Genomic DNA, 25,217 nt, shown 5'->3' on the forward strand with positions numbered 1-25,217 from the left:
ACACACACAAACGGCTTCATAGGACGAGTGATACTAAGACCTGGAGACGTAGTAAACGTGTCCCCATACTGCTCCTTTAGAGCTTTTCACAGTCCCGTACCCCTTCAGTCATTTAACCTGTAGCCATGAACCCCCTACTCCTGCACACTTAAAAACATAATAATATAAAGTTATATACAATGTAGCCCTACGGCACAAATACATATTTCAGCCCCTCCGATGACACAAATTCAACGAAACTCCACAATTTTCACATGAAGGCAGTTATTATTTAAATTTAAAACTGTTGAAGGAACCCTAAATTGTTTCAGAGTCTTGCAATTTCTCTCAAATTATTTCACAAAATTCATCAACATTAAATAAAAAAAAAAACATTGTCACAAAAATCAAGGAAATTTAAAATAAAGATTCTGCATGGACTGATATCTGTAACTTATTGCTTGAACATTGTAGGTTTCTTACATACTTTCTATATCAGTTATAATTATACAGTATGTGGAAGTGCAAACTGAGGTACGTTCATGTTTAAATTGCTGGTTTTCTCACAGTAAATCATAAAGTGACCCACTTATGATCAACCTGGTCTGTATTTAGTTAATAGAAGTGTTTTTACTTCTTTCTTTATGTGATTTCTTGTGTTTGCTCCAAAAAAAAAAAACTCTGTTAAAGTGACTTCACAACACATTCCTGGTGTTTCCCTGGACTAAAAGTAGTGGCAAAACAATAGCAGATGTTTGTGGTGGGCTGACGCGGAAAGATCCGAATGTCGCGCAGAGTGAGGTCATAACATGGGGAACACCGGGAATCACAGCAAAAAATAAGTCATTTTTTTGTCTTCTTTTTAAATATTATCTTATGGTTTCATTTATTCAGACAACTGTCTTTCAGGAAATTTGAAAATTTATCTTCCGACATGTTTCGACTGTCAACCGCCAGTCTTCTTCAGAGGCGTCTGCTGATTGTTTTGATGTGTGCTTCTTAGAACACATCAAAGCGATCGGCAGACGCCAATCAGCCATGTGTACTTGACTTGCGCGTAATATTTTATATAATTAATTATGATATATAATATTACCCTGAAGTCAAGAACATGTCAAAACGATCAGCAGATGCCTCTGAAGAAGACTGGCAGTTGACAGTTAAAACATGTCAGGAGATCAAAGTAAAGTTCCTGAAGTTGTCTCTTAACATACTTCTATCTACAATAAGAGTCGTCTTTTACATCGTCAGTTATATCTCACGTCAAAGTGTTTTTTTTATACAAAGTGCCATGAGATATGTGTTGTATTTAATATGAATACATATTAGTTAGTATAAAAGTACAAGTATGGGTTGAATAGAACAGTGGGTCCCATACCCCCTTTCAGACATTTAACCTGTAGCCATGTACCCCCTACTCCTGCACACCTAAAAACATAATAATGTAATGTTATATACAATGTGGCCCTTTAGACCATCACATTTTGCTTGCAGGAGAAAGTTAAAAAGACAGAAAAACATAAATCATTGTCCAGATTACCAAATAAACCAGCTAGGATATCTCAGTTATCTAAATACACAAATTCAGTGTATATTCCACAATATTTGGAGAATCGCAATTTTCCCATGCTTTTGTCCCATCCCTCATTTTAAATTTAAAAATGTTCAAAAACAGTCCATTTTCCTGCAATTTTTTTAACACAATTTCCACAAATTAAATAAAAATTGGTCTCAAAATTGATGAAATTTGAAAGAGCGAATCCTGCAGGGACTGATACTGTATGTCACTTATTGCTAGGATATTGTTGGCGTTTTACATACTTTATGTATTTATACGTCGTGTAAAGTACAAACTTGGGTACATGAATCAGTGTTTTTAAAATTTCTATTCACGTACCCCCCATGACAATTTGTGTACCCCTGGAGGTACCCGTACCCCACTTTGGAAACCTAGGGAATAGAATCTACTTCATTTATGTCCCTAATAGACTCAGTTGGCTTTTTTCAAACTATTAATGAAGCTACTCATCGTTTAAATCATACTCTTGATCTTGTTCTAACATATGGCCTTGATATTAATGAACTAAAAGTCTACCCTGAAAATCCTCTGCTATCAGATCACTTTTTAATATCTTTTAACATTATCCTAGAGGATCTCGCACTGTGCAATAAAATAGTTACGAGTAGAAATCTGTCCAATAGTGCTGTGGCTAAATTTAAAGAGGCCATTCCTGCTGCCTTAAACTCAGTGCACCATCCAATAAATAACTATGATATTAATTATAACCCCTCTCAACTGGATCTGCTTGTCGATAGCTCTGCTAGTCTACTAAAATCCACCTTGGACTCAATTGCCCCATTGAGGGAAAAAACTATTAAACGTCAGAGGAAAGCTCCGTGGTTTAGCTCTGAAACTCACACACTCAAACAGACAACCCGTAAATTAGAGAGAATGTGGCGCTCCAATAAAACAGAGGAGTCACGAATACTTTGGCAAGAAAGCCATAGTAAATACATGACAGCCTTACGACATAGTCGATCTACATACTATTCCTCACTAATTGAAGAAAATAAAAATAATCCGAGGTACCTTTTCAGCACTGTAGCCAGGCTAACACAAAGTCAGAGCTCTATTGAGCCCATGATTCCTCTAGCCCTCAGCTGTGAGGACTTTATGACATTTTTTAACGATAAAATTCACAAGATTAGAGATAAAATTAGCCACTCCCTGCCTTCACCTGGGCCTGCTGTACCATTAAATGTAAATAGGCCTAACCTAAACTGTTTCACACATATAGGACTTCAGGAACTTAACTCTATTATTTCATCCTCCAAACCATCGACCTGCCTTTCAGATCCGATCCCAACTAAGCTGTTTAAAGAAGTTGTTCCCCTAGTCTGCCCATCTTTGTTGGAGACAATAAATATATCCCTATCAATAGGCTACGTGCCACAGTCCTTTAAAGTAGCTGTAATCAAACCCCTTCTCAAAAAACCTACTCTTGATTCCAGCACTTTAGCAAACTACAGGCCTATATCTAATCTTCCTTTTATTTCAAAGATTCTTGAGAAAGTTGTGGCAGCTCAGCTCTGTGACTTCCTTCAAAACAACAGCCTGTTTGAGGACTTCCAGTCAGGCTTTAGAGCTCAACACAGCACAGAGACTGCTTTAGTTAAAGTAACTAATGATCTACTCTGGGCTTCAGATGAAGGACGACTCTCAGTGCTGGTTTTATTAGATCTTAGTGCAGCTTTTGACACTATAGATCACTATATTCTACTAGAGAGATTAGAGAAATTACTTGGAATCACAGGGACTGCCCTAAACTGGTTTAAGTCCTACCTATCTGATAGGTACCAGTTTGTACACGTGAATAATAAGTCTTCTGTGTACACTAAAGTAAGCTACGGGGTTCCTCAGGGCTCTGTGCTAGGTCCAATCCTCTTCTGTATCTATATGATCCCCCTTGGTAATGTTATGAGAAAATACTCTGTTAACTTTCACTGCTATGCTGATGATACCCAACTGTATGTATCAATGAAGCCAGGTGAGACAAATCAGCTATCTAAACTTGAGGCCTGTCTAAAGGACATTAGGGCCTGGATGGACCAAAATTTTCTTCTTCTCAACTCAGACAAGACTGAGGTCATTGTACTGGGCCCGCGACACCTTAGAGAAACCTATGCTAGCCTAACTGCCCTAGATGGCATTACTCTGGCACAAAGCACAACTGTTAGAAACCTTGGGGTTCTATTTGATCAGGACTTATCCTTCAACTCTCACATAAAACAAACTTCAAGAACTGCCTTCTTTCATCTCCGTAACATTGCTAAAATCAGATCTATCCTGTCTCAGGGCGACGCCGAAAAACTAGTCCATGCTTTTGTTACCTCTAGACTGGATTATTGTAATTCTCTTTTAGCAGGCTGCCCGAGCAAGTCGCTTAAGACACTTCAGCTGGTTCAAAATGCTGCAGCACGTGTACTGACTAAAACTAGGAGAAGAGATCACATTACTCCTGTATTAGCCTCTCTGCATTGGCTTCCCATAAAATATAGAATAGAATTCAAGATTCTTCTTCTCACTTATAAAGCCCTAAATGGACAGGCACCAGTCTATCTCAAGGAGCTTGTAGTGCCATACAATCCCCCAGAACACTACGCTCTCAAAATGCTGGACTACTCGTTGTTCCATTTGTCTCTAAAAGTAGTATAGGAGGAAGAGCTTTCAGTTATCAGGCCCCACTTCTCTGGAACCATCTACCAACCACGGTTCGGGGGGCAGACACCCTCTCTACCTTTAAGGTTAGGCTCAAAACATTCCTCTTTGATAAAGCTTTTAGTTAGGAACCAGCTCATAGCTCATAATTAAGATGCAATAGGCATAGACTGCCGGGGGGGGGGGGGGTCTGGCATGCTCGGTTGGAGAGAGGTTGGAGAGGGCGTTAAGAGAGAGGTCATTTAGGTTAGAGAGGGACCGGAGAGGGTCCCATTCCTCTTTCAAACACTCCCTCTATGTCTGCTTCTTCCCTTGTGTGTTTGCTCCTGTACTCCTTCTGGCTTTTGTCTTGCAGGTCCGTGGGATCCTCAGTGTGGAGTTACAGAGACTCAGCGGCTCTGTCTCCACCCTTTCCTCTGCACACACCCAACACAGCATAACGTGGATGGCTGTTCATCATAGGAATGGGATCCACACAAGGTTCCTGCTGCTTAACAGAAGGTTTTCCTTGCCGCCATGATGAATTCATGTTGGGTGTGGGATACATATGTATGTGTATATACGTATATATGCATATGTGTGTATCCATAAAATGAAGAGTCCGTCCTTAAGACTGCTCTACTGTAAAGTGCCTTGAGATACCATTGGTTATGATTTGGCGCTATACAAATAAAGATTGATTGATTGATTTATCCCACAGAGGGGAAATAAACATGTTGTGCTCTCGTTGTCACACAGGAAGTGTAGAACAAAAATCATTTGTGCAGTAGATCACGCCACAGAGGAAGAGAATATGGCAGTGTTCCAGTGTGGTTAGCAGCTGCATAAACATCCTCATTTTGCACCGAAAAAGACCGTTGAACAATAAAGGTGTGTGTGTGTGTGTGTGTGTGTGTGTGTGTGCGCGCACATTCTGTGTGATTGGTCTGTAACTTAACCTCCCAAAATGCCAAAAAAAGGCCTAAATCCCTGAAAAAGCCACTTATAAAGCCAAATGTTGTGTGTGATACGTGCCAATGGAAAGTAAAACAACCTGTAAGTTACTGTATATACAGTATAATATTGTTTCAGGAGAATCCATCAGCAGATATGAATAAATAGACATCTCATGGTGTTTGTGACAGGAAGTGAAAGTATCAGCATGACATAGAACTCATATTTTAGGTGTAAAAAAACACAACTTTAACGTCTTTAAGGTTCAGTAAATCACAGAAATCATTTAGGCCGATTTAGTGGAAATCTTTGTGATAAATTGGAGGATTTTAGAAGATAGGAGCATAATTTTGACTGAATTTGTGATGTAATGTTTCTACATCTGAATGATTTGGTAATCTACACAATGAGTCATGTTTTCTCTGTCGTTTTTATGGTTTGGATCCTCTAAATTTAAGATATTTGGAGTAAAAAGGAACTTAGAGTACCTGTTGTAGTTTTTTTTTTTTTTTTTTTTTGTCGTACATAATTTAGTTTTCTATGTATTGCAATAAACAAATGTGCACATTTATTTGAATGGGAAAAAAAAATAAATCAATTTTAAGCCATTTCACACAGTCAACGCACTTTACAGTGATCCCGTAATGCGTCATGTATTTATTTACTGTACATGGAAAGCAGACAACTTTTATCTAAGCAGGGGACACAAACATGATAGTTTGATCTGAGGACCACATTAAAACATTAATGATTGATAGGAACATTAATACAGGAATGAACAAATAATGAACCTTCCGAGATTTTGTTGTTTTGTCTATTTTTCCCCGTTATTGTATGTGTTTTTGTTGCTGTTTTGTGTGTGGTTTTTTTTTTAAAGTTCTTTTGTGTATTTATGTTGTCATTTAGTTTATGTTTCCCTCATTTTGTATCTTTAGGGGACAGCACAACATTAGGCCGAGGGCAGCATGTGGCCCCCGTACCGCCTGTTTTATTGGTCGCCATATTGATACATGATTGTTATTATTATTTTAATTATTTCACCGACCACAAGGGAGCCACGGACCCAATTTGAGAACCATTGCTCTAAAGTTTGTCACGTTTGGTGTAAAAAGAAATAATAGAAAACCACACACTGCCCCCTGATGGCCACTGTGGGTAAAGCATAAAGAACGTTATAATTGTGTTTTTGTTTTTATTTTATTAAACATTTAATTGAGCCATTTGTGTCACTTTCCATACAAAACAAGAACACACTGGCATTGTTCAGCAATTTGACATTTGATGTGTTTTCGTTGCCATTTTGTTTAATTTCATGTAATTTTATGAGTTTTTGTTGCTGTTTTGTATATTTTCCTGTCATTTTGTACGTTTTTGTCTATTTTCATGTAATTTAATGCATTTTTGTATATTTCCATGTCATTTTGTGTCCTATTGTTGCCGTTTTGTCTATTTTCATGTCATTTTATGAGTTTTTGTTGCCGCTTAACAAAGAACGTTATAATCATGTTTTTTTTTATTTTATTTTATTAAACAGTTAATGGAGCCATTTGTGCCACGGTCAGCAACTTACAGCCTTTCCATACAAAACGAGAACACACTGGCATTGTTCAGCAATTATCAAAAACCAGACTAATTGGCTCATTAAAGTTTGTAACTTCCATCCAGGCTGATTTACAAACACATGGTCCTTAAACACTCTGGTTTAACGTCACATACATGTAGTTGGCAGCCAGCACACTTTTAATGCGTTACATCACCCATGCACGCTGCTATCAGGGGACACGTATAAAGGATTCAGTCTGGAAATAAACAAAGAATGATGTTTGCTGCTGCATGGTAACAATAGAAAACAAATAAATTAATTAAAAAAAAAAACATGTAAACATACCAACATAGTAACAATCAGCAAATCTTTTAAACAATTTAGGCCTACAGTGTAACTTCAGGGAAAGATCAACAGGTTTAAACAATTTATAAATGTGTAACCGACGTCCAGTTTGCAGCTTTCAGGCAAAAGTAAAAAACTAAAGAAGCAGAACTAATGAAAGCACCAATCATCTGTCACACTATTGATTTTCCAATTTGATTTAGCTTCATCTTGTCCCCGATATTTATTTATTTATCCCTCCCTCCTCAATACCAACACATTAAAAGCAAAATAACTACTTTGACACATGTTTAAAAAATAAAAAACAACACTGCTGAAAAGAAAATGGTCTCATTTTGTACTTCCTCATTTCTTCAGTTACACATTTCACTTGGTAAACATGTTATTGTCTTATTCTATACCTACCTCTGATGTTTCTTATTTATTTATTTACTAAGCATACAAGTCAGTTTTGATGCCTTTGTAGTTTTCACTTTTTTAAGTACGTCTGTAACATATATTTCAGTATCTTCTCCCTTAAATGTGGTTTAAAATCTTTGAAATGTACTTAATTGAAGGTCTATGCCTAACAAAACACATTATTTTGCACCATATTTGTAAGACTTTTAAAAATTAGACTACTTTACAGTTTTAGAGCCTGTGTTCCGCGATCTTGAAATCACGTGATTGATGTTACATGGCCCCACTGCCTGTAAATATCCCAAAATTCTGCTTTGTGGATCATTTAGCAGCTTTTTCAGTTAAAATGACAACTTGTGCTGCTTCTGGTTGCTCTAAATAATCAAGAAAAGTTAAAGATGTCGACGTAAACCTCTCGTTTACCAAAAAAACAGTTGACCCCTTAAAGAAATATGTGACCGAAGGGAGCAACAGTTCCCACTCTGCGGTTTGGTACTAGACAATGAAGCAGAGAATAAGAGCTCTCTTAAGGGACTTTTACTCCCCCTTAAACAGTGCGTTGACATGCTCTGGTGGCTGAAGTTAGCGAGTAAATCAAGGACTGTTGAAGCCGCATAAACCTTGAGGCGATAAGTCCTTTTGGGTTTGTGCATCTTCAACAGTCCATGATTTACTCTCTAACTTCAGCTACTAGAGTGTGTCGGAGCACAGAGCTCTTCTTCTCTGCTTCATTGTCTACTACCAAACCGCAGAGTGGGACCTCTCACCCCGTGCGGTCATAGCTTTTTCTCTTTTTATTTAGAGCAACCAAAAGCAGCACAATTTGGCATTTTTAAAAAAAAAAAAACTGCTAAATTATCTAAAAAGCTGCTAAAAGATCTAAAAATCAGGCTGAATGTTTCACTCCAATAGGAAAAATGAGCTGTTTACAGGCAGTGGGGCCGTGTGACATCATCAATCAAGTGAAGATGGTGGAACACAGGCTCTAAAACTGTAAAACAGTCCCATTTTTAAAAGTTAATAAAACAAATATGGTGAAAAATACTGTGTTTTGTTAGGCATAGATCTTCTAGCTAAGACATTTCAAAGATTTTAAGCAACATTTGTAAAAATAGTGGAGGATTTCTTAAAGTCTACAGGCTTTAGTGGTTCTTCCTGATGGACATTTCCAAATTATGACCTGTCGGCTTTGTGGTCGTGCGTCTTGTTTGGACTTTCCTGTGACGTCATTGGCTGTGGAAGCTCTCCATGTGAACGTCTTCCAATGACGGAGGTGAATCCTAGAGAGAGTTTGTGTGACGGTATTCCTCATAAATGACTTTCAGAGAAACGCAGAAAAGTGTTTATAGAGTCGATCCGTTTGATGCTAATCACTGAAGCTTTAGATCTGCGTCTGTAGAGTAGGAGTGTTTGTATGTAGTGATGTTTCCTACACCAAGAAAAAGAAAAAACACATGGGCTTCTGCGGCGTTTAGCTTTGGTCTTCAAACCTCATTGTGTTAATCTGTTAATCAGTTCTTGAAGGCCCCGTAGCGACTGGCTTTGCTGATGAAGTTCTTGAGCAGCTCGTGGTCCATCTCTGTGAAGGCCTGAGTCTGTGTGACGGCCGTGAGGTGGTTGACACAAAACTTGAAGCAGAAGTCCTCCAGGTCCTGGAAAATGAACAGGGCTTTATCTTTATGGGGTCACTGCTGCTGAGGAGCTAAACGGAGCAGCTACTGCGCAGACCTCCGCTGCTGCTACGCTCCGACCGTGTGCCGCTGGGCTTCGGACGCTTACGCTTACCCGTGCCTCATACTTGACAGCAGCGGAGAGCAGAGTGATGGCGTTCTCCTCACTTATTCCCCTTTTGATGGTTTCCTGGCACAGTCTCTTTAGACGAGTTTCTCGGTAGAACGTGGCCAAGTCCAGCAGCCCTGTAGATGCAAGAAGAACACAGGAGTGTGTGTGTGTGTATTTGTGTGAGTTCAGGGCAGGGTTGGGGTCAATTATAATTGTAATTGCGTAATTGATAAATAATTGCAATTATGACGCAATTGCATTTGGGTGGTTGATGTAGTAATTTTTGTGTATTTTTAATGTAGTTTTTGAAGTCATTTTAGTGGAGTTTTTTTGGTAATTTAGTGTGTTTTGGAAATAATTTTACTGTTTTTTTTTTTACATTTTGTGTATTTTTCTGTAATGTTTGTTTTTTGGTCATTTTGTGTTTTTAAAATAATTTTAGTGATTCTTTTGTCATTTTCTTATAAATGAATAGTTGACTTTTTAATTGTAATTGGCATGGAAATTCCATAAAATCTATCATTTTTGTAGTCATTTTGTGTACTTTAACCCATCCCTGGGGAGCAGTCGGCAGCCATTTTGCGGCGCCTGGGGAGCTGTTCGGGGTTAAGGGACTTGCTCAACATCCCACACTACAGTGATGACCCAGGTGAGGCTTGAACCGGGAACCCTCTAATTACAAGGCCAGCGTCCTCAACCACTACTGTACCAGTAGTAACGGTAATTTACTATGATTGCAATTGGCATGGAATTTTTTCAAAAACTGTCATTTATAACTTAAACGCAAACCTGTGGACCATGTTACAGTACTAAATCTTACACATACGTAGTTAACAATTATTAAAATATGTTTCATATAAACTTTTCCCGCTACCTGTCATTTCTCTTGAGGATCATTTTATCATTTAAAAAAAAAAATCAAATTGACGGGTATATACTGACACAAAAAAGGCTCAGATGCCAACACCAAAAATATTAATCACTATATTTTCATGGGTAATTAAACCAAATAAGGTAACCAAGAGATGGAAAACAGACTGGAAGATAGATAAAATGTTTTGTGTATTTTACAAGGAACTTGCACTCTCTTGGTGTGCTCTATGTGCTAGCTTACCAATAGCATCCTCTGGTGGCAGGTTGATGGTGTCAGTGTAGAGATACTCCAAAAAAGCTCTGTACACCAGGTAGGAGAACTGGTGGATTTCAATAGCTTCGTCGTCCATTTCGTTGAGCAGTGCACGGAAATGTTCACACCTGAGCCAAGGATGGAATCACATTAAAAGTTCTTGAGTGACAAAAAAGCGATCCTTTTAAATCCGACACATTTAACGGAGTCAAGAAACTAGTGTTGGGTCCTATGAAATCCATTTCATTTTAACATGATGTACATGTAACCCAGGTTCGTATTCTATGTTAAGGTTTCATTTATTCACACAACTTTTTTTTTTTTTTTTCAGGAAATTTAATTTGATCTCCTGACATGTTTCGACTGTCAACTTCCATTCTTCTTCAGAGGCGTCTGCTGATCGCTTTGATGTTTCCTTGACTTCCGCGTAATAATTGCAGCAAGTTAATTTTGTCTTTTTTTTAAATAATATGTTAAGGTTTCTTTTATTAACACAACATTTTCAGAAAATGTACTGTGATCTTCTGACATGTTTCGACTGTCATCTGCTGATCGCTTTGATGTGCCCTTGACTTCCGCGTAACAATTCCAGAAAGTTAATTTCATCGTCTTTTTGAATAATTTGTTAAGGTTTCATTTAGTCAGACAAATTTTTCCAAAAAAATTACTTTGATCTCCTGGCATGTTTCGACTGTCAACTGCCAGTCTTCATCAGTGACGACTGCTAATCGCTTTGATGTTTCCTTGACTTCCGCGTAATAATTGCAGCAAGTTAATTTTGTCATCTTTTTAATATGTTAAGGTTTAATTTATTCAGACAAAATTTTCAGAAAATGTACTTTGATCTCCTGACATGTTTCGACTGTCATCTGCTGATCGCTTTGATGTGCCCTTGACTTCCGCATATTGATTCCAGCAAGTTCATTTTGTCGTCTTTTTAAATAATTTGTTAAGGTTTCATTTAGTCAGACACATTTTTCAGGTAATTTACTTTGATTTCCTGACATGTTTCGAGTGTTAACTGCCAGTCTCCTTCAGAGGCGTCTGTCTATTGCTTTGATGTTTCCTTGACTTCCGCGTAATAATAATCAACCCAAAGGAAGATGATACAAATATACAACTCAAAACAGCCAATATTATAATTTCAGCAAGTTCATTTTGTCTTTTTTTTTAATAATATGTTAAGGTTTGATTTATTCAGACACATTTTTCAGGTAATTTACTTTGTTTCAAGTGTTAACTGCCAGTCTCCTTCAGAGGCGTCTGCTTATTGCTTTGATGTGTTCTTGACTTATGCATAATAATTCCATATTATTCCATAATATAACATACTATTCAAAAGGAAGACAAAATTAACTTGCTGGAATTATTACACGGGAGTCAAGGGCACATCAAAGCCATCAGCAGAGGCCTCTGAAGAAGACTGGCAGTTGACAGTCGAAACAAAATAAATTATCAAAGTATATGTAATAAAAAAAAAAAAAAAAAAAAAAAACAGGTGTCAATAAATGAAACCTTAACATATGATTCAAAAGAAGAAAAAAATAACTTGGTGGAATTATTACTGGTTAGTATTTACTGGTTTATTCTTATACAATAATTGTTAAATTTAAAAAAAAAAAACAAAACATAATTACGCAATACTTTCCCCTCCCTACGAACCCTGAGGATAATTTTACCAGCTTGTTCCTCATTGACCCTCTGCGATAGAAACTCTTCCTTTTAACTTTACTCACACAAACTATTTTTAATGACCTCTTTTTAGCAGAGTTTAAACAATCAGCACTTATTGGCATGCAATCCTGGCCCAGACGCTTTTCAGCATATTTTGTGTGAGCAAGTGCATGGTGGACGCCGCAGACAGCGCGGCTCCTTCCTCCAGACGATGCAAAAGAGCAAGCGCTTGGAATACTCAAGTGTGGTTAAAAAAAGACGAGGGTAACAATAGGGCCGCCGCTTCCCTTCCTCGTGACACGAACAGGAAAGACGAGGAAAGTGTCAAGGATATGAAGATTAAGAATAGGGCACCACAGCCAAAGTGTTTCTATGATACTGTTCTGCATGAGAATGTCTCCCGTCTTCTGAGAACCGATGGATTTTCACAAGTTTCCTGATTCGGCACAAATAGCCTCTCACATCTGAGGGATTTCACAGAACATGTTGCTCTGGCAGCGAACAAAAGATCCTTTTATGAAGAAAATCAAGAACAAAAAGTGGAGTGGAGCGTCTGACAAAGAGTTGCAGATGAGATGAAAAAAGATCTGCATGTGTGTGAAAAGGTTCAACTTTATATGGAAGTGCTGCATTCAGCTGCTCATTTTAACCTCACAAGTCACATGCAATCAAGTCAAAGGCAGTGATGGAAAAGTCATACTAACATACATACTTTAACATACATACTCCTCATACTAAGTTCGACCATAAAATGAGTAAGTAGTGCGTTCACATTAAATAGAATGAAAATACTGAGTGTCTCTTCTTCTCTTCCATTAGTTCTTCAAGGCTTTCATAAATAGGGCTCTTGTTTTGAAGTTAACCGAACGTTTTTTCAGAAGCACAATGAAGGGTCTTCATTGAGTTTTATGGATCAAATGAGCACATGTTGATATTCTACTTGGTCACTTTCTCACTTCCAATGTTTAAAGAACTTTCAAAGGTGGAGAATCAACAGAGATATTTAGCCCCAGTGTGACTCAGGTTTTTGTCATTGTAGGTTCCAAATGCATCTTGGGAAATTTGGAAATATACTTCACTGAGAGTATATAGTTGACAGTACTGTGTATACTCATTGAGTTTGTAATGTATAGTACATTAGTGTGCCATTTACAACACAGTAAATGTCTCGAAACTCCGATTTTCTGTTTTCTGGATTCTGTTTAAGTTTACTAATTTCTGTGTAACTTTACCCTTTTCTGTTTCCTTTCCTTATTTAGATTACTTTAGTAGTTATAAAAGCTCCCAAAATTAGGTATGTAACAATTCACTGAAAGTCCGATACGATACTGGGTTCACAATACGATTCACTGATAATTTATTTTACAAAATGAGACTGTAGACAAATGATAACTGAAAAATATTCTTTTTTTTTCCTTCGAAAAAAGTAAATAAAAAATACTATACTATTTTCTTTTTTCTTTCATTATCAAAAGAATCCCTTGATAAACTATGCAAAACAATGCAATTTAATTAAAAATAAAACATATTTAAATTTTGGCTCTACAGTAAACTATGCTAAACTGCATAATAGTTCCTTTTCTTTTTAAAAGTGCAACTGAAAATGAATTTTGTACCTTAACAATTGGACTTTAAAACAAATCTCATATCAAAGAAATAATATAAATAAACAAACTATGGCTTTCATTCTCTCTCTCTTGTTTCTCCCTTTCATCTCTTTGCCCCTCTTACTTTGGATTTCACACGTTCTTTCTTTCTCTCTTCTTTCATTTTGTCTTGTGTTAAAAAACGGTGGTACGTCCTGAATTTCAAATTCTAAATAGATAGCACACTTTGGTGTTTAAAAAAGTACTGCCATTCAATTTCAGAGTATCGATGTGACCGTGACACCTTTGAATCGATTTTTAACAGTCTCACGATTAATCTTTACATTCCTACCAAACATGGTGAATAGTGTTAAAAGAGACATCTACTGCCATTAATCTTATATTTATATGCTTCAGATAATTTACGGAAGCCATACTTTCATATGCGTGATGGTTTATTGCGTGTCTTATAGCCATTTCCATTTTTTTTTCAGCAAAAATATGTCTGGCAAGAATTCCTATCTGGAGATTTGACACAATTTGAGTTCATAGGTAATGATACTGCACCAAAATCCTGGATGACATATTAGTTTGTTTCCAAAACTTGCTATAAATTGTGTTATTGGGGCCTGATTTTAAATAAAAAGCAAAATAATAACCCGGTTCTAGAATGTGAATTCCATGTTTTCCATCAATTTTCTGCAATCGCGGAAATTCAGAGTCCCTAATGGTGCAATCCTGACAATAATAAGCTAGTATAGAAGTTAAACGGGTAGGCTACGTGCCATTTCCTTACCTGATTTTTAGCAGAGCTTTGTGAACATGAATAAACTTCCCGTCGACCAAGAATTTCAGATCGGAAATCTCGGGGCTGTCAAACTCCTTCTTCAGAGACTGGGCAACAGTCATGTGGTCGTCGCCATCTAGGAACACATAGTTACATCAAACGATTACATTGATTTCTTTTTCAGTCCTTCAACATCAAAATACCAACTTTTGTTACACAGATGTGACCCAAAAAAATCTGTGACAGAAGGGGCAAATGTTCCAACTCTGCGGGTTTGTAGTAGACAAGGAAGCAGAGAAGAAGAGCTCTCCTAAGGGACATTTACTCTCCCTTAAACAGTGCATGGCTGATGCTCTGGTGTCTGAAGTTAGCAAATAAATCAGACTGTTGAAGACACACAAACCCTGAGGATGGAAGTTCTTTTGGGTGGGAGTCCTTCAACTGTCTGTGATTACTCGCTAACTTCAGCCACCAGAGCGTGTCAGTGCACTGTTTAAGGGTGTGTAAAGGCCCTGTTGGGGAGCTCTTCTGAATATGTTAAGGTTTATTTTATTCAAACATTTTATTTCAGGATATCTACTTTGATCTCCAGACATGTTTTATGGGTTCTTTTTGGGCATGCCAACTTGACAGTTCTGTCAGGCTAGCCACGCCCCCTGTTGCCAGATGGTCTCTGGAGAAGAGTCCCAGGTGTGGGAGAGTGAAAATGTTCCCGCATAAGGACACATCAAAGCGATCAGCAGACACCTCTGAGGATGACTGACTGGCAGTTGAAACATGTCAGGAGATCAGAGTAAATTTCCTGAAAAAAGTTGTTTGAATAAAAGGAACCTTACCATATTTAAAAAAGAAGACAAAATGAACTCCGTGGAATTATTACTCAAGATCTCTTCTTCTTTGCTTCACCCGCAGAGTTGAAACTATCGCCCCCTGAGGTCGCAGAGTTTTTTCTTGTCTTACCAACAAAGAGGAGATGCCAGGTGACGGCTGGTGTGGCGAAGCAAGCGAACACGTCGTCAGTGCTGTTGAAGTGTGTGAGGTGGGGGCTGGACACGGCCTGACCTCGACAATGGCCCCACATCAGGACCTGCCCACTCCGGGTCTTGGCAGCTGATGTGTGGCTGGTGTGACATGCGGCCACCTCTACCATTCTGCAAGTTAAAAAACTCAATTCAAACTTCAGATAAAATGCATCAAAAACCACAAATAAAGTCCAGTTTTGTCGCCTGCTTTGACTGCACCGTTGCATCAATAGTCAGAAACTAGACATATCTCAATTTGAAAATATAGTTTGGGGAATACCACATACTTTGATACTGCCATATGACATACTGTGTAGAACTATATATATATATATATATATATATATATAAAATGCTATGCTTGCATTTCTTTTGTGTGTATTATTTGAGAAAAGTAACTTGAATGTTATAATAATGTTGGGCATATGAGCATTTTTGCTTCTGCCTGTTTCAGTCTTGTTCTATATTTTTAAATTGTGATTTATGTTTGAATATTTTTGTTAGACTGAAACAACCCGGTAACCTGAAACATGTATCTCTCAGCGTTGTTTCCACCGGTGACACACACTGCAACCTGTTCAAAGCACATTAAACATCAAAGCACCAACCTGTCCTTGTCTGTGTTGATCAAAGTGGGCAGAGCCTGGTTACTCTTGTTGCCTGTTCCCAGCTGCCCGTACGAATTGGCCCCCCAGGCGTAGACGTGGCCCTCGTCGGTGAGTGCCAACGTGTGCGCGTATCCACACGCAACCTACAGTGGGTGAGCCAGAACAAAGTACAGCGTATTTCCAACTCACATTCAGCACCACACCGTTCAAAATCAACCCAAAGGAAGAAAATACACATTTACATCTCCAAACATTATAATTTCAGCAAGTTCCTTTTGTCTTCTTTTTAAAATGATATGTTAAAGTTTCATTTATTCAGACAACTTCACTTTGATCTCCCGACATCTTTCGACTGCCAACTTCCTCAGAGGCGTCTGCTGATGACTTTGATGTGTCCTCATAAGTTATTTCTGGGAGTGGCCAACTTGACAGCACATCAAAGCAATCAGCAGATGGCTTTTGAGGAAGACAGTTGGCAGTCAAAACATATAATTATGGCACCTTTTAATTTAACAATTATTGTGTCAGATTAAACTAGTAAATACTAACTTGTCCCTTGTCACAAATAAATACATGAAGAAATAAGTAAATAGATAGATAGATAAATAAATAAACAAATAAATAAAGGGGTAGATAGATAAACAAATAAGTAAATAAATAAACAGATACATGAAGAAAGTAGTAATTACATAGATAGACAGATAAATAGACAGATATACAAACAACTAAATAAATACATATTCTGGACCACACCTGAACAATGTTGACACCTTGCAGAGCAGCTATCCTACATGGCGTATGCTGGTTTCCATTGTTGCCTAATCCCAGCTGTCCGTTGCAGTTGTAGCCCCAACCGTAGATCTGCAAATTAGGACCATATCAGGGTGCACCATGATGAGAAAAATCCAGATGTGAGAATATTTCAAAGATATTAAACATCTGGGGGATATTTCATCAAAGTGTTCTCAGTACAGCCAGGCTTACAGTTTAAACCTGGTTCAGCGAAGCCGTCCGTGACCACGCTGGCTTTTCCCATTGCATCAAACTCTTCTCAGCTTGGAGCTCCCCAGCTAAGCCAAGCCAGCTGACAGTGTTTAACTTAAGTGCTCGTCTTCACAAGACCCACGAGATCAATCTCAGATTTAATGGTTAGAGACGTGAGGGCGCATGTACTGCAGCATTACTGTGATTAAACAGCTAATAGAAACCAATGCTGAGACCAACAGGACATAAAGATGCTGTTATTTAGTCAATTTATCATAGAGAACAACTGAACCATGTGATCACGCTCTGATCGTGAGAGTTTGATAAGTTTTTAACACCTGTCAGCGTTTAATAAAAGACAATCTGTAACTCACAAATAAATAATATGTAATTTATGAGACTTGTGAGTGTTTTGATGAATAGTTTCTTGGAATTTGGCACTAAACATTAAATTCAAATGAACGGAGGGAGGAGTTCAGCTGTGTGCACCACTGGATGTTACATTCAACACTGGAGACGCTCCCGGTGCAGGTGATCAGCGTGCACGGAAGATGTGCGCGCTGATCACCTCCCGAAAAGCGATACTGTTCATGGAGTTTGTCATCGGGGAGACTTAGTGCTCTGCCCTGTGACTGTCCCTGAACAGCCCCTCCCTCTCTGTATATTTAGAGCTTTTCATTAATATCTGGATCCTCAATGAATATGGTCATCTGACATAAACCGTGTGGTAAACAGAGGCGATGGCTGCGCACGTATCTCTACAGGTATAATAGTATTACTGATGGTTTAAACTCATGAAGACTGGTTCAAATTAAACTCATTAAAAATACGGTACATAAACACGTAATAAGACTTTGATTCTATCATCATTTGTATTGATTTTAAATCGTAATTAATCATTTACCATAATATTCTGTTTCATTTCCTTTTAAATACTGCATTAAAGCGATATTTTAAAGCAGGGGTTCTCAACTCATCTCACCCTGGGACCCACATTTTGCCACGGTCATCAAGTCGCGACCCACTTTTTTTTTTTTTTTAGAATTCCACTAACCAAATTTAGTATTTTTTTTCCAAAGATAGCTGTTGAAAATGCGCATATCTAATCTTTTTTAAAACATAAATCTATATATTTTGCTGTGCAACATGCTTTTCACAGCATACCTGTCAAAAAAAAAGTTCCTTTCAAAATAAAGACAAGTCCAACATGACAGACATTAAGTATTTCTTTTTTTCTGGCCAGCTCTCCGTGACCCACCCAGTACAGGCCCACAACGCACTTTTGGGTCCCGACCCACCAGTTGAGAATCCCTGTTTTAAAGTATAACATAAGTCTTTGTGACTTATTTTTCCTTTAGTAGATCTCTGAGTGTTTTAAAGCATCACTAAATGACTTCATTCAAATTGATGACATGGTTTCTTGAGAGTGCGTCTGCAGCTTAAGCCAAGCCTGCTGCTTAAAGCTGGTCGGGAGCAGGACTGTGTTACTATGGTAACTAAGGTGTTTTTTTCGTTGATGAAACAGCCGTTCCAGTTAGAACCCGGCTTAATGGAATTAGACTATCAGCTTAAACCTGAACTTAACCCTGAGCTGGGTTTGATGAAATACCCCCCTGATTAATTAGTCCAAGTTCCTCACCTCTCCGTTGTCCAGCACAGCCATGGAGCAGAGCTGTCCACAGGCTATGTTAACCACCACTTTGTTCTGGAGGCAGCTGCTGACCCTGCGTGGTGTCGGCTGGTTGGCTGTGGAGCCTGAGCCCACCTGGCCTGAGTTGTTGTAACCCCACGCAAACACCTGAGCTCAGACACAAACATCACCCATGAATAGAGTCTGTTAACGGGACAGAAAGTCGGGTGAACCCACCTCTCCATCGTCTGTCAGAGCGATGGTGTGATGGGAGCCACAGGCCACCTCTGTCACTCTTTTGCTGAGCAGGTTGGTGGACACCAGGGCGGGGGTCAAACCATGGTTGGTGGTCCCATTTCCCAGCTGGCTGTAGCCATTGTGGCCCCATGCGTACACTTCTCCATCTGAAAAAAAAACCCCCAGCAGGACAGATTTTTATGAAGATTGTTTACAGGATACATTTATTAAAAAAGCAACAATTACTTCACATAGCGGTGTGCATTGCCATGATTCTGATGATACGATACACAATATTCATGTCACGATACAATATATCCTGAAACTAAACAATACGATATACATCACTGGAAATGTGAAGCTGCATTTTGGATTTATTTTTTGGCAGGTCCAAAATGCAGCTTTTATGTTTCAGAAACTAGAAAAAATAATTAAAAAAACAAGCAGATTGGTACATTTGTTTTCATTATTTATTTGTGAAGCAAAACTTTTACTGTGAAATTGATCCACAAACTCTTTCTAGCACAATTTTCACACAACTGGGCTTTTGTTTTCCATTTGGTGTTTTTAATTAAAACTAAAATTAACGCTAACAAGGCACAGCAACGTTTCTTGTTATTGTAGTCTGTGCATCAGTATTAAGTGTATACAGTACCAGGAACTCTTAAAATGAGAACGGTTTGGAGTGCAAAAAACAACTGATTAACTGTGTTTTTTAGTGCGTTATTTTCCTGTATTTAATCGCAATTATTGAGTTTAAGTCCAAGCCCTGAATATAATATGATTTATGAATGTAATGGAACAAATACTACATAAAGCTTCCAGTGTTTGTGCAGCGATGATGCAGCAGATTCATAGAATGCTATTTGCATTGTTTTCTCAGTTTTCTCAGTCCTCTGCAGGAGATATTTCTCTGTAATGGCCAAAACAAGTTTAATTTTATGCAGACGGGCTGGGGGGGGATAAATTACCTGCAGTGGCGATAACTACATGCGGCCCTGTTCCGTAGCTTAGAGACACAATCTTCTTTCCACACAGGACATCAATCCGCCGCGGTGCGATGGTGCTTTGAAGGTCCCCGAGTCCCAAACAGCCGCTGCAGTTGGTGCCTAAGGCAAAAACCTAGAAAACAATAAAATACCATCTTTTTCCAGGAAAAACTGGAGACAAATAAGCATAGCCGCATAGCATTTCCACTCCCATCAAATCACATTAATACGGGAAAGATTAAAGGGTTTTAGTCTTTGTTATCTTTTTGTGTTGTTTTATGAGTTTTTAGTCATTTTGTGTATTTTTTTTTTTTGGTTATATTTATTTTTCTGTCATTTTGTATGTTCAGGAGTCATTAGGTGTGTTTTTGTGTCCTTGTTTTGTGTTCTTGTTGTCATTTTATGTATTTTTCTGTCATTTTCTGTAATTCTGTTGTCGACTGGTGTATTTTTTGAGTCATTTTCTGAAATTATTTTGGCATTTTGGGTATCTTTGGAGTCGTTTGGTATATCTGATGTTGTTTTGAGTGTCTGTTGTCTTTTTTTGTGTTTCATGAGTCATTTTGTGTATTTTTGTGAATTTATTTTCCCATCATTTTGTTTTTAGTGGCTTTAGGTGTGTTTTTGTGTCCCCGTTTTGTGTTCTGTTGTCGACTGGTGCATTTTTGGGGGCTTTTTCTGTATTTTTGTGTATTTTATTTTTCTATCATTTTGTGAATTCCTGTTGTCATTTTGTGTGTTTTGGAGTCATGTTTGTTCTTGCCATTTCGTGTATTTTTCTGAACGTTTGTTCGTTTGGTCGAATGGTACGTTTTTGGAGTGAGTTTCTGTATTTTTGTTGTGTAAATTTCTCTTTCTATCATTTTGTATGTTTTGGAGTCATTAGATGTGTTTTTGTGTCCTCGTTTTGTGTTTGTTGTCATGTTATGTATTTTTCTGTCATTTTCTGAAATTATTTTGGCATTTTGGGTATCTTTGGAGTCGTTTGGTATATCTGATGTTGTTTTGTATGTCTGTTGTTTTTTTTGTGTATTTTTGTTGTTTTGTGCATTTATTTTTCCATCATTTTGTGAATTTTTGTTGTCATTTTGTGTATTTTTCAGTCATTTTCTGAATGTTTGTCGTCACATAAACAACATTTAGTATATTTGATGTCATTTTGTGTGTTTTACAAGTCGTTTTGTGTATTTTTGGAAACTTATTATGTGTCTTTATTGTTACTCTGTGTACTTTTGTTGACCTTTATCTGCATTTTGCTGTCTTTTTCTGTCGTGTTTGGAGTTAGAGTGTGTATTATGTTGGACTTCATATGTATTCCCATTTCTTAAAGTCATTTGGAGGCAAAAAACAAAACAAAATCTAAATTGGAAAGATAAGGTAAGCTTCATCTTAATTCACGTGCTTAGGTATTAGGCTGCCTGGATGGCTAAAGATAGCCTTCATCTCTCTGCTTATCCCCCCCCCCGGACTGTCTGACTGCATCCTGGATCAAAAACAGTGCGAGTCCGCAGGTATTTTCCTGCTTCATTCAAACAAACTAAAAAAAAAACTCATCTATCACCTGAAATAGATTTGGTGAACAAGATTTACAACACATCTTAAAAAACAAACGTGAGGAGGATCAAAGGATCAAAGGCAAAGCGTTACCTCATCATTCACTGTGACATAGAAGGCTTCGTTTGCAGCGCTGCCAAACACACAAGCCTGTCGGATAAGCCGGAGGTCCTCGGGAGGAAGGAGCGCAAACACCGGCCACTTTCCTACCTCCAGCATAACGCTACTACTCAATACACTGCAAAAAAAGAAGAGGAAGACAAGTTAAACCAACAAGGATTCATTTAAAGAAAAAGTGATCAAAAGTGAAATCCTGGTCACAACAGGGCAAAATTATCAGTACATTAAAAAAAAAACAAGGTATAGCTATGGGAGTCAGCAAAAAAAGACTAAATAAATAGTCAGCAGTGGTATTAATAATTTATTTCAAAGTGATATGTGAAAGGAGGATAAAGACTGATAAATGGGAATAAAACCTACATTGTTGCTACAATCTAGGTTTATGTTCACGAACAAGAAAAACAGTAAACCTTGACTCAAAAATATGTCCTTTAATAACATTTTTTTCTAATTCCTTTTGAACCAAAGTAATAATAGTGCAAATCATTTTGGAACTAAAAACAAAAAATTAATGTTCAAAAACTATTCCTTAACAAGAGGAAAATAGACACTTTACCTCAATAAGGAAATAAAAAACTTTTCCATAACAATTCGAGAGCATAAGTCAACGTACGGAGTGTCAATATGAATAAATTAACAATCAAGTAAAAAAAAAAAAAGAGAGAATGTAAAATCAATTGTTAGATGAAATCTGATGTTTTCACACATGTATCTTGTTCTTAGATATGCTCGCTTTAGTGTCGTGACATATATAGATATATACAGTAGGGCTGGTGATATGGAACAAAACACAGATCAAAATATTATTTTCTCAAAATGGTAATATATGATATAAATGTCAATATTTTTTAATTCAATGAAGTCTGACCAGAAAGATAGTTCTGGGTTAAATTTGATGATGCAAAATGCCACACAGGCTCATTTATTAACAAACAGCTGCACAATATGTGCCACTTTTGGCTTTTTCTGCTCTAAGGGACAGCACGTGTGAGTGAGTTCTGTAGTGTGGCTTGTTTAGATGAGGGTCTGGGTTAGAACGCACTCAGAAATCCATCTAACTGTGCTTTTCATGATGTTCTGAGAAGTAGTAAAAGTAGCGACTCCTGAAACAAGTATGAAAGTGTCTAGAGATACGTTATACGTATCAATAGCCCCCAGGATTATGGGTACGTTTCTGGACTTTTTCTACATAAGCGTCATGTGTCTGTGTTTTCACCGTGTCAGGATGGCTGAGTGGTCTAAGGCGCCGCACAAGGATTATTTCTTCTGCCAATGTGGGTTTGAATCCCACTTTTGACATATACATTTTTTTTTTTCATTTTAGCATCTTTAAAAATACATATACAACAAAAATAAACATTTTAGGGTATTTCCTGGGTTAGGGTTACGGTTAAAAATACATAAACGAAAAAAATAAACATTTTAGGGTATTTCCTGGTTTAGAGGATTAGGGCTAAAATAAAAAGGTTAGAGGGGTAACTAAAAATAAATATGAGCTCAAATAAAACTGACAGAACTTTAAGTCACATGGTGCACCTATCACGTCACCTAAAATGGCCAATGAGGGGGCGCTCCGTACGGATAGAGGGGGAGTCAATTGATACATACGAATAGCCATGGCACGCAAGAAAACGCGATGTATCTTAAATCTCAATATATTGCCCAACCCTAGCTTGCTTTGCATAAAAAGCTTTTAATAGCTAGCATGCTACTTTTTACAGCATGTTTAACTGGTAAATGAATCGGATAAAAGCTGCTTTATAACTAGCATGTAATGATGATAATAATAATTATTATATAAAACGACACATGAGGACTCTATATGGAAAAACCACACACTAAACCTAAACGATACCAGTGAAAATGTTGTTTTCAAACTGGGATATAACCAGTAGGTGAGGTTTTAATAGCACATAGAAGTTGCTCCAACTGTTCTGTTGTTACCTTCTCTGTTGTTGTTGTTGTTTTAGCTAGTCTTCTGTCTCTGTTCCCGTCGTTTTGTCTGAACAGTCAAAGTTAACATTAGTCAACTATTGTGGGTTTCAATTATCTATAACACGGTGTCATATTATAAAGGGTTAAATCCAGTTGCTCCTGTGCAAGATGTGCTTTTTATTGGAGAGTGAGAAGCTAAACGCCGAGAAAAATCCACCATCATCATTACTTCCTGTGACGTCACGGTGCGTTATCGACAATTGGATTTAATGGTTCTCAGCATTTAGAAGAGTTTTTTGCCACTTTATTTATAAATACTGGATGGATAGAAATATCTAGTGTTTAGTATGGAGGTAGATTTGTGTCTTTATTGTTCAATAAAAAAACAAGAAAAAAAAAACGTTACAATTGAAAAAAATAAACCACTTCAATAAAAAAAAAAAAAAAACTAAATTCAATAAAAAAAACAGTTTACTTCAATCAAAATATTTTCACTCAAAGAAAAAAGTTGTTTTGATTGAAGTATATTTGTTTTTGATTGAAAAGTTTTTATTTTTTGTATTTTGTGTCTAAAAAAACAAAACATTTCAATTTAAAAAAAAAAAAAATGGACCCCCCAAAATTAATTTTTTTGATTGAACTTTTTTCCTGTTTGACACTTGAAATATTTAAATTGTATAAATATTTACCCTTTTTAATGTAAATGTATCTACCCTTGTTATTTGGGTTTTAATTGTTTATTTTCATTGTGTGAAGTTAGAGCGACGATGCAGATAATTTGGAAATAAAAGAGGAGATTTATTGATGGATGAATTGTAATAAACTGAACAGCAGATGGCAGCAGAATTAGACTGCTGCACCATGCCTGCCCAATAATAAAAATACTATACTGTATTTTATGTACTTTATTATCAATGTATACATTTAATATCTGGTTTTTGAGCTTCCCTTTGACTTTTTTAACATCTTTCTGGACATGCTTTTTACCTGAATCCACCACCACCTCACAACTTGTCCAATTCTAATTTCAGTTTTGAGGCGAAAATATCCAATCAACAATGTTCATGGGACACAGAGAAAGCAAGAGATTTAATGCTGAATAAAACAAATGCAATCTTTAGATTAATCAATAGTTTAAGATCGCAATATCGAGGTGAAAAAGTTGTAGTGGGACATCCCTACTATGAATAGATTAATGATGCATTTTCTATCATTCTGACACTTGCTGCTGATAATAAGTGAATTATTTATCATATATGATACAAAAACCATTAACTACAGCCAGGATTGGGGTCAATTTTAATTGTTACCACATAATTGATAATTAATTACGGATAATAGATAACTTTGATGACTATAAATATGGTAATTTACAATTTAAGGAAACGCCACGTTTGCCACTCCCTGTCAGGATTATTTTACCATTTAAAAAAACTATTGAAGTCTAGACGCCCACATCAAAAATACAAATAGCAATTGTTTTCATAGATTATGAAGCCTAACGCACTTTGAATGTCTATGACAGAGCGCTATATAAAATTCAATGCATTATTATTATTATTATGATGATGATGATTATTGTATATTTTTAGTGTATTTTACAGCTGACCACTGACTGTGGAGGCAGATTTGTGTCTTTATTATTCAATAGAAAAAAAGAAAAAAAAAACGTTTTCAATAATATATATGGGGAGTGGTGGCCTAGTGGTTAAGGACGCTGGGCTTGTAATCGGAGGGTTGCCGGTTCAAGCCTCACCTGGGCCGT

General features: G+C 37.2%; 1 protein-coding gene and 1 long non-coding RNA gene across 2 annotated transcripts in view; one reads left to right on the forward strand and one right to left on the reverse strand.

The window, feature by feature from the left end:
• Window positions 1–15,408, forward strand: part of LOC114474230 (uncharacterized) — a 45,318-nt gene extending 29,910 nt beyond the window's left edge. The window contains exon 4 of the long non-coding RNA XR_003675353.1: window positions 15,286–15,408. This is a non-coding gene — a long non-coding RNA (uncharacterized LOC114474230). The remainder of the gene's footprint in view (window positions 1–15,285) is intronic.
• Window positions 8,426–23,686, reverse strand: rcbtb2 (regulator of chromosome condensation (RCC1) and BTB (POZ) domain containing protein 2). The gene is made up of 12 exons (XM_028464376.1): window positions 23,462–23,686; window positions 21,491–21,635; window positions 19,826–19,976; window positions 18,855–19,021; window positions 18,627–18,785; window positions 16,757–16,864; window positions 16,004–16,146; window positions 15,334–15,524; window positions 14,383–14,509; window positions 10,315–10,454; window positions 9,204–9,334; window positions 8,426–9,070 (listed from the first exon to the last, which is right to left on the reverse strand). Exons 2-12 carry the CDS (start codon window positions 21,614–21,616, stop codon window positions 8,930–8,932), a joined length of 1,584 nt encoding a protein of 527 aa, XP_028320177.1. The 5' UTR covers window positions 21,617–21,635; window positions 23,462–23,686; the 3' UTR covers window positions 8,426–8,929.
• Window positions 23,687–25,217: the final 1,531 nt, after the last annotated feature.

Source organism: Gouania willdenowi, chromosome 13 (genome assembly GCF_900634775.1).
Source record: "Gouania willdenowi chromosome 13, fGouWil2.1, whole genome shotgun sequence".
In the NCBI taxonomy this organism is placed as follows: Eukaryota; Metazoa; Chordata; class Actinopteri; order Blenniiformes; family Gobiesocidae; genus Gouania; species Gouania willdenowi.

Bases quoted from the DNA above. Each gene is read 5' to 3' on its own strand.
- rcbtb2 (XM_028464376.1), bottom strand. From the start codon at position 21,616: ATGCTGGAGGTAGGAAAGTGGCCGGTGTTTGCGCTCCTTCCTCCCGAG. The intron at 16,865-18,626 runs GTGAGGAACTTG...CCTAATTTGCAG, and splicing joins CTGTGCTGGACAACGGAGAG to ATCTACGGTTGGGGCTACAA. The intron at 10,455-14,382 runs GTAAGGAAATGG...TCCTTGGCTCAG, and splicing joins AAAGCTCTGCTAAAAATCAG to GTGTGAACATTTCCGTGCAC.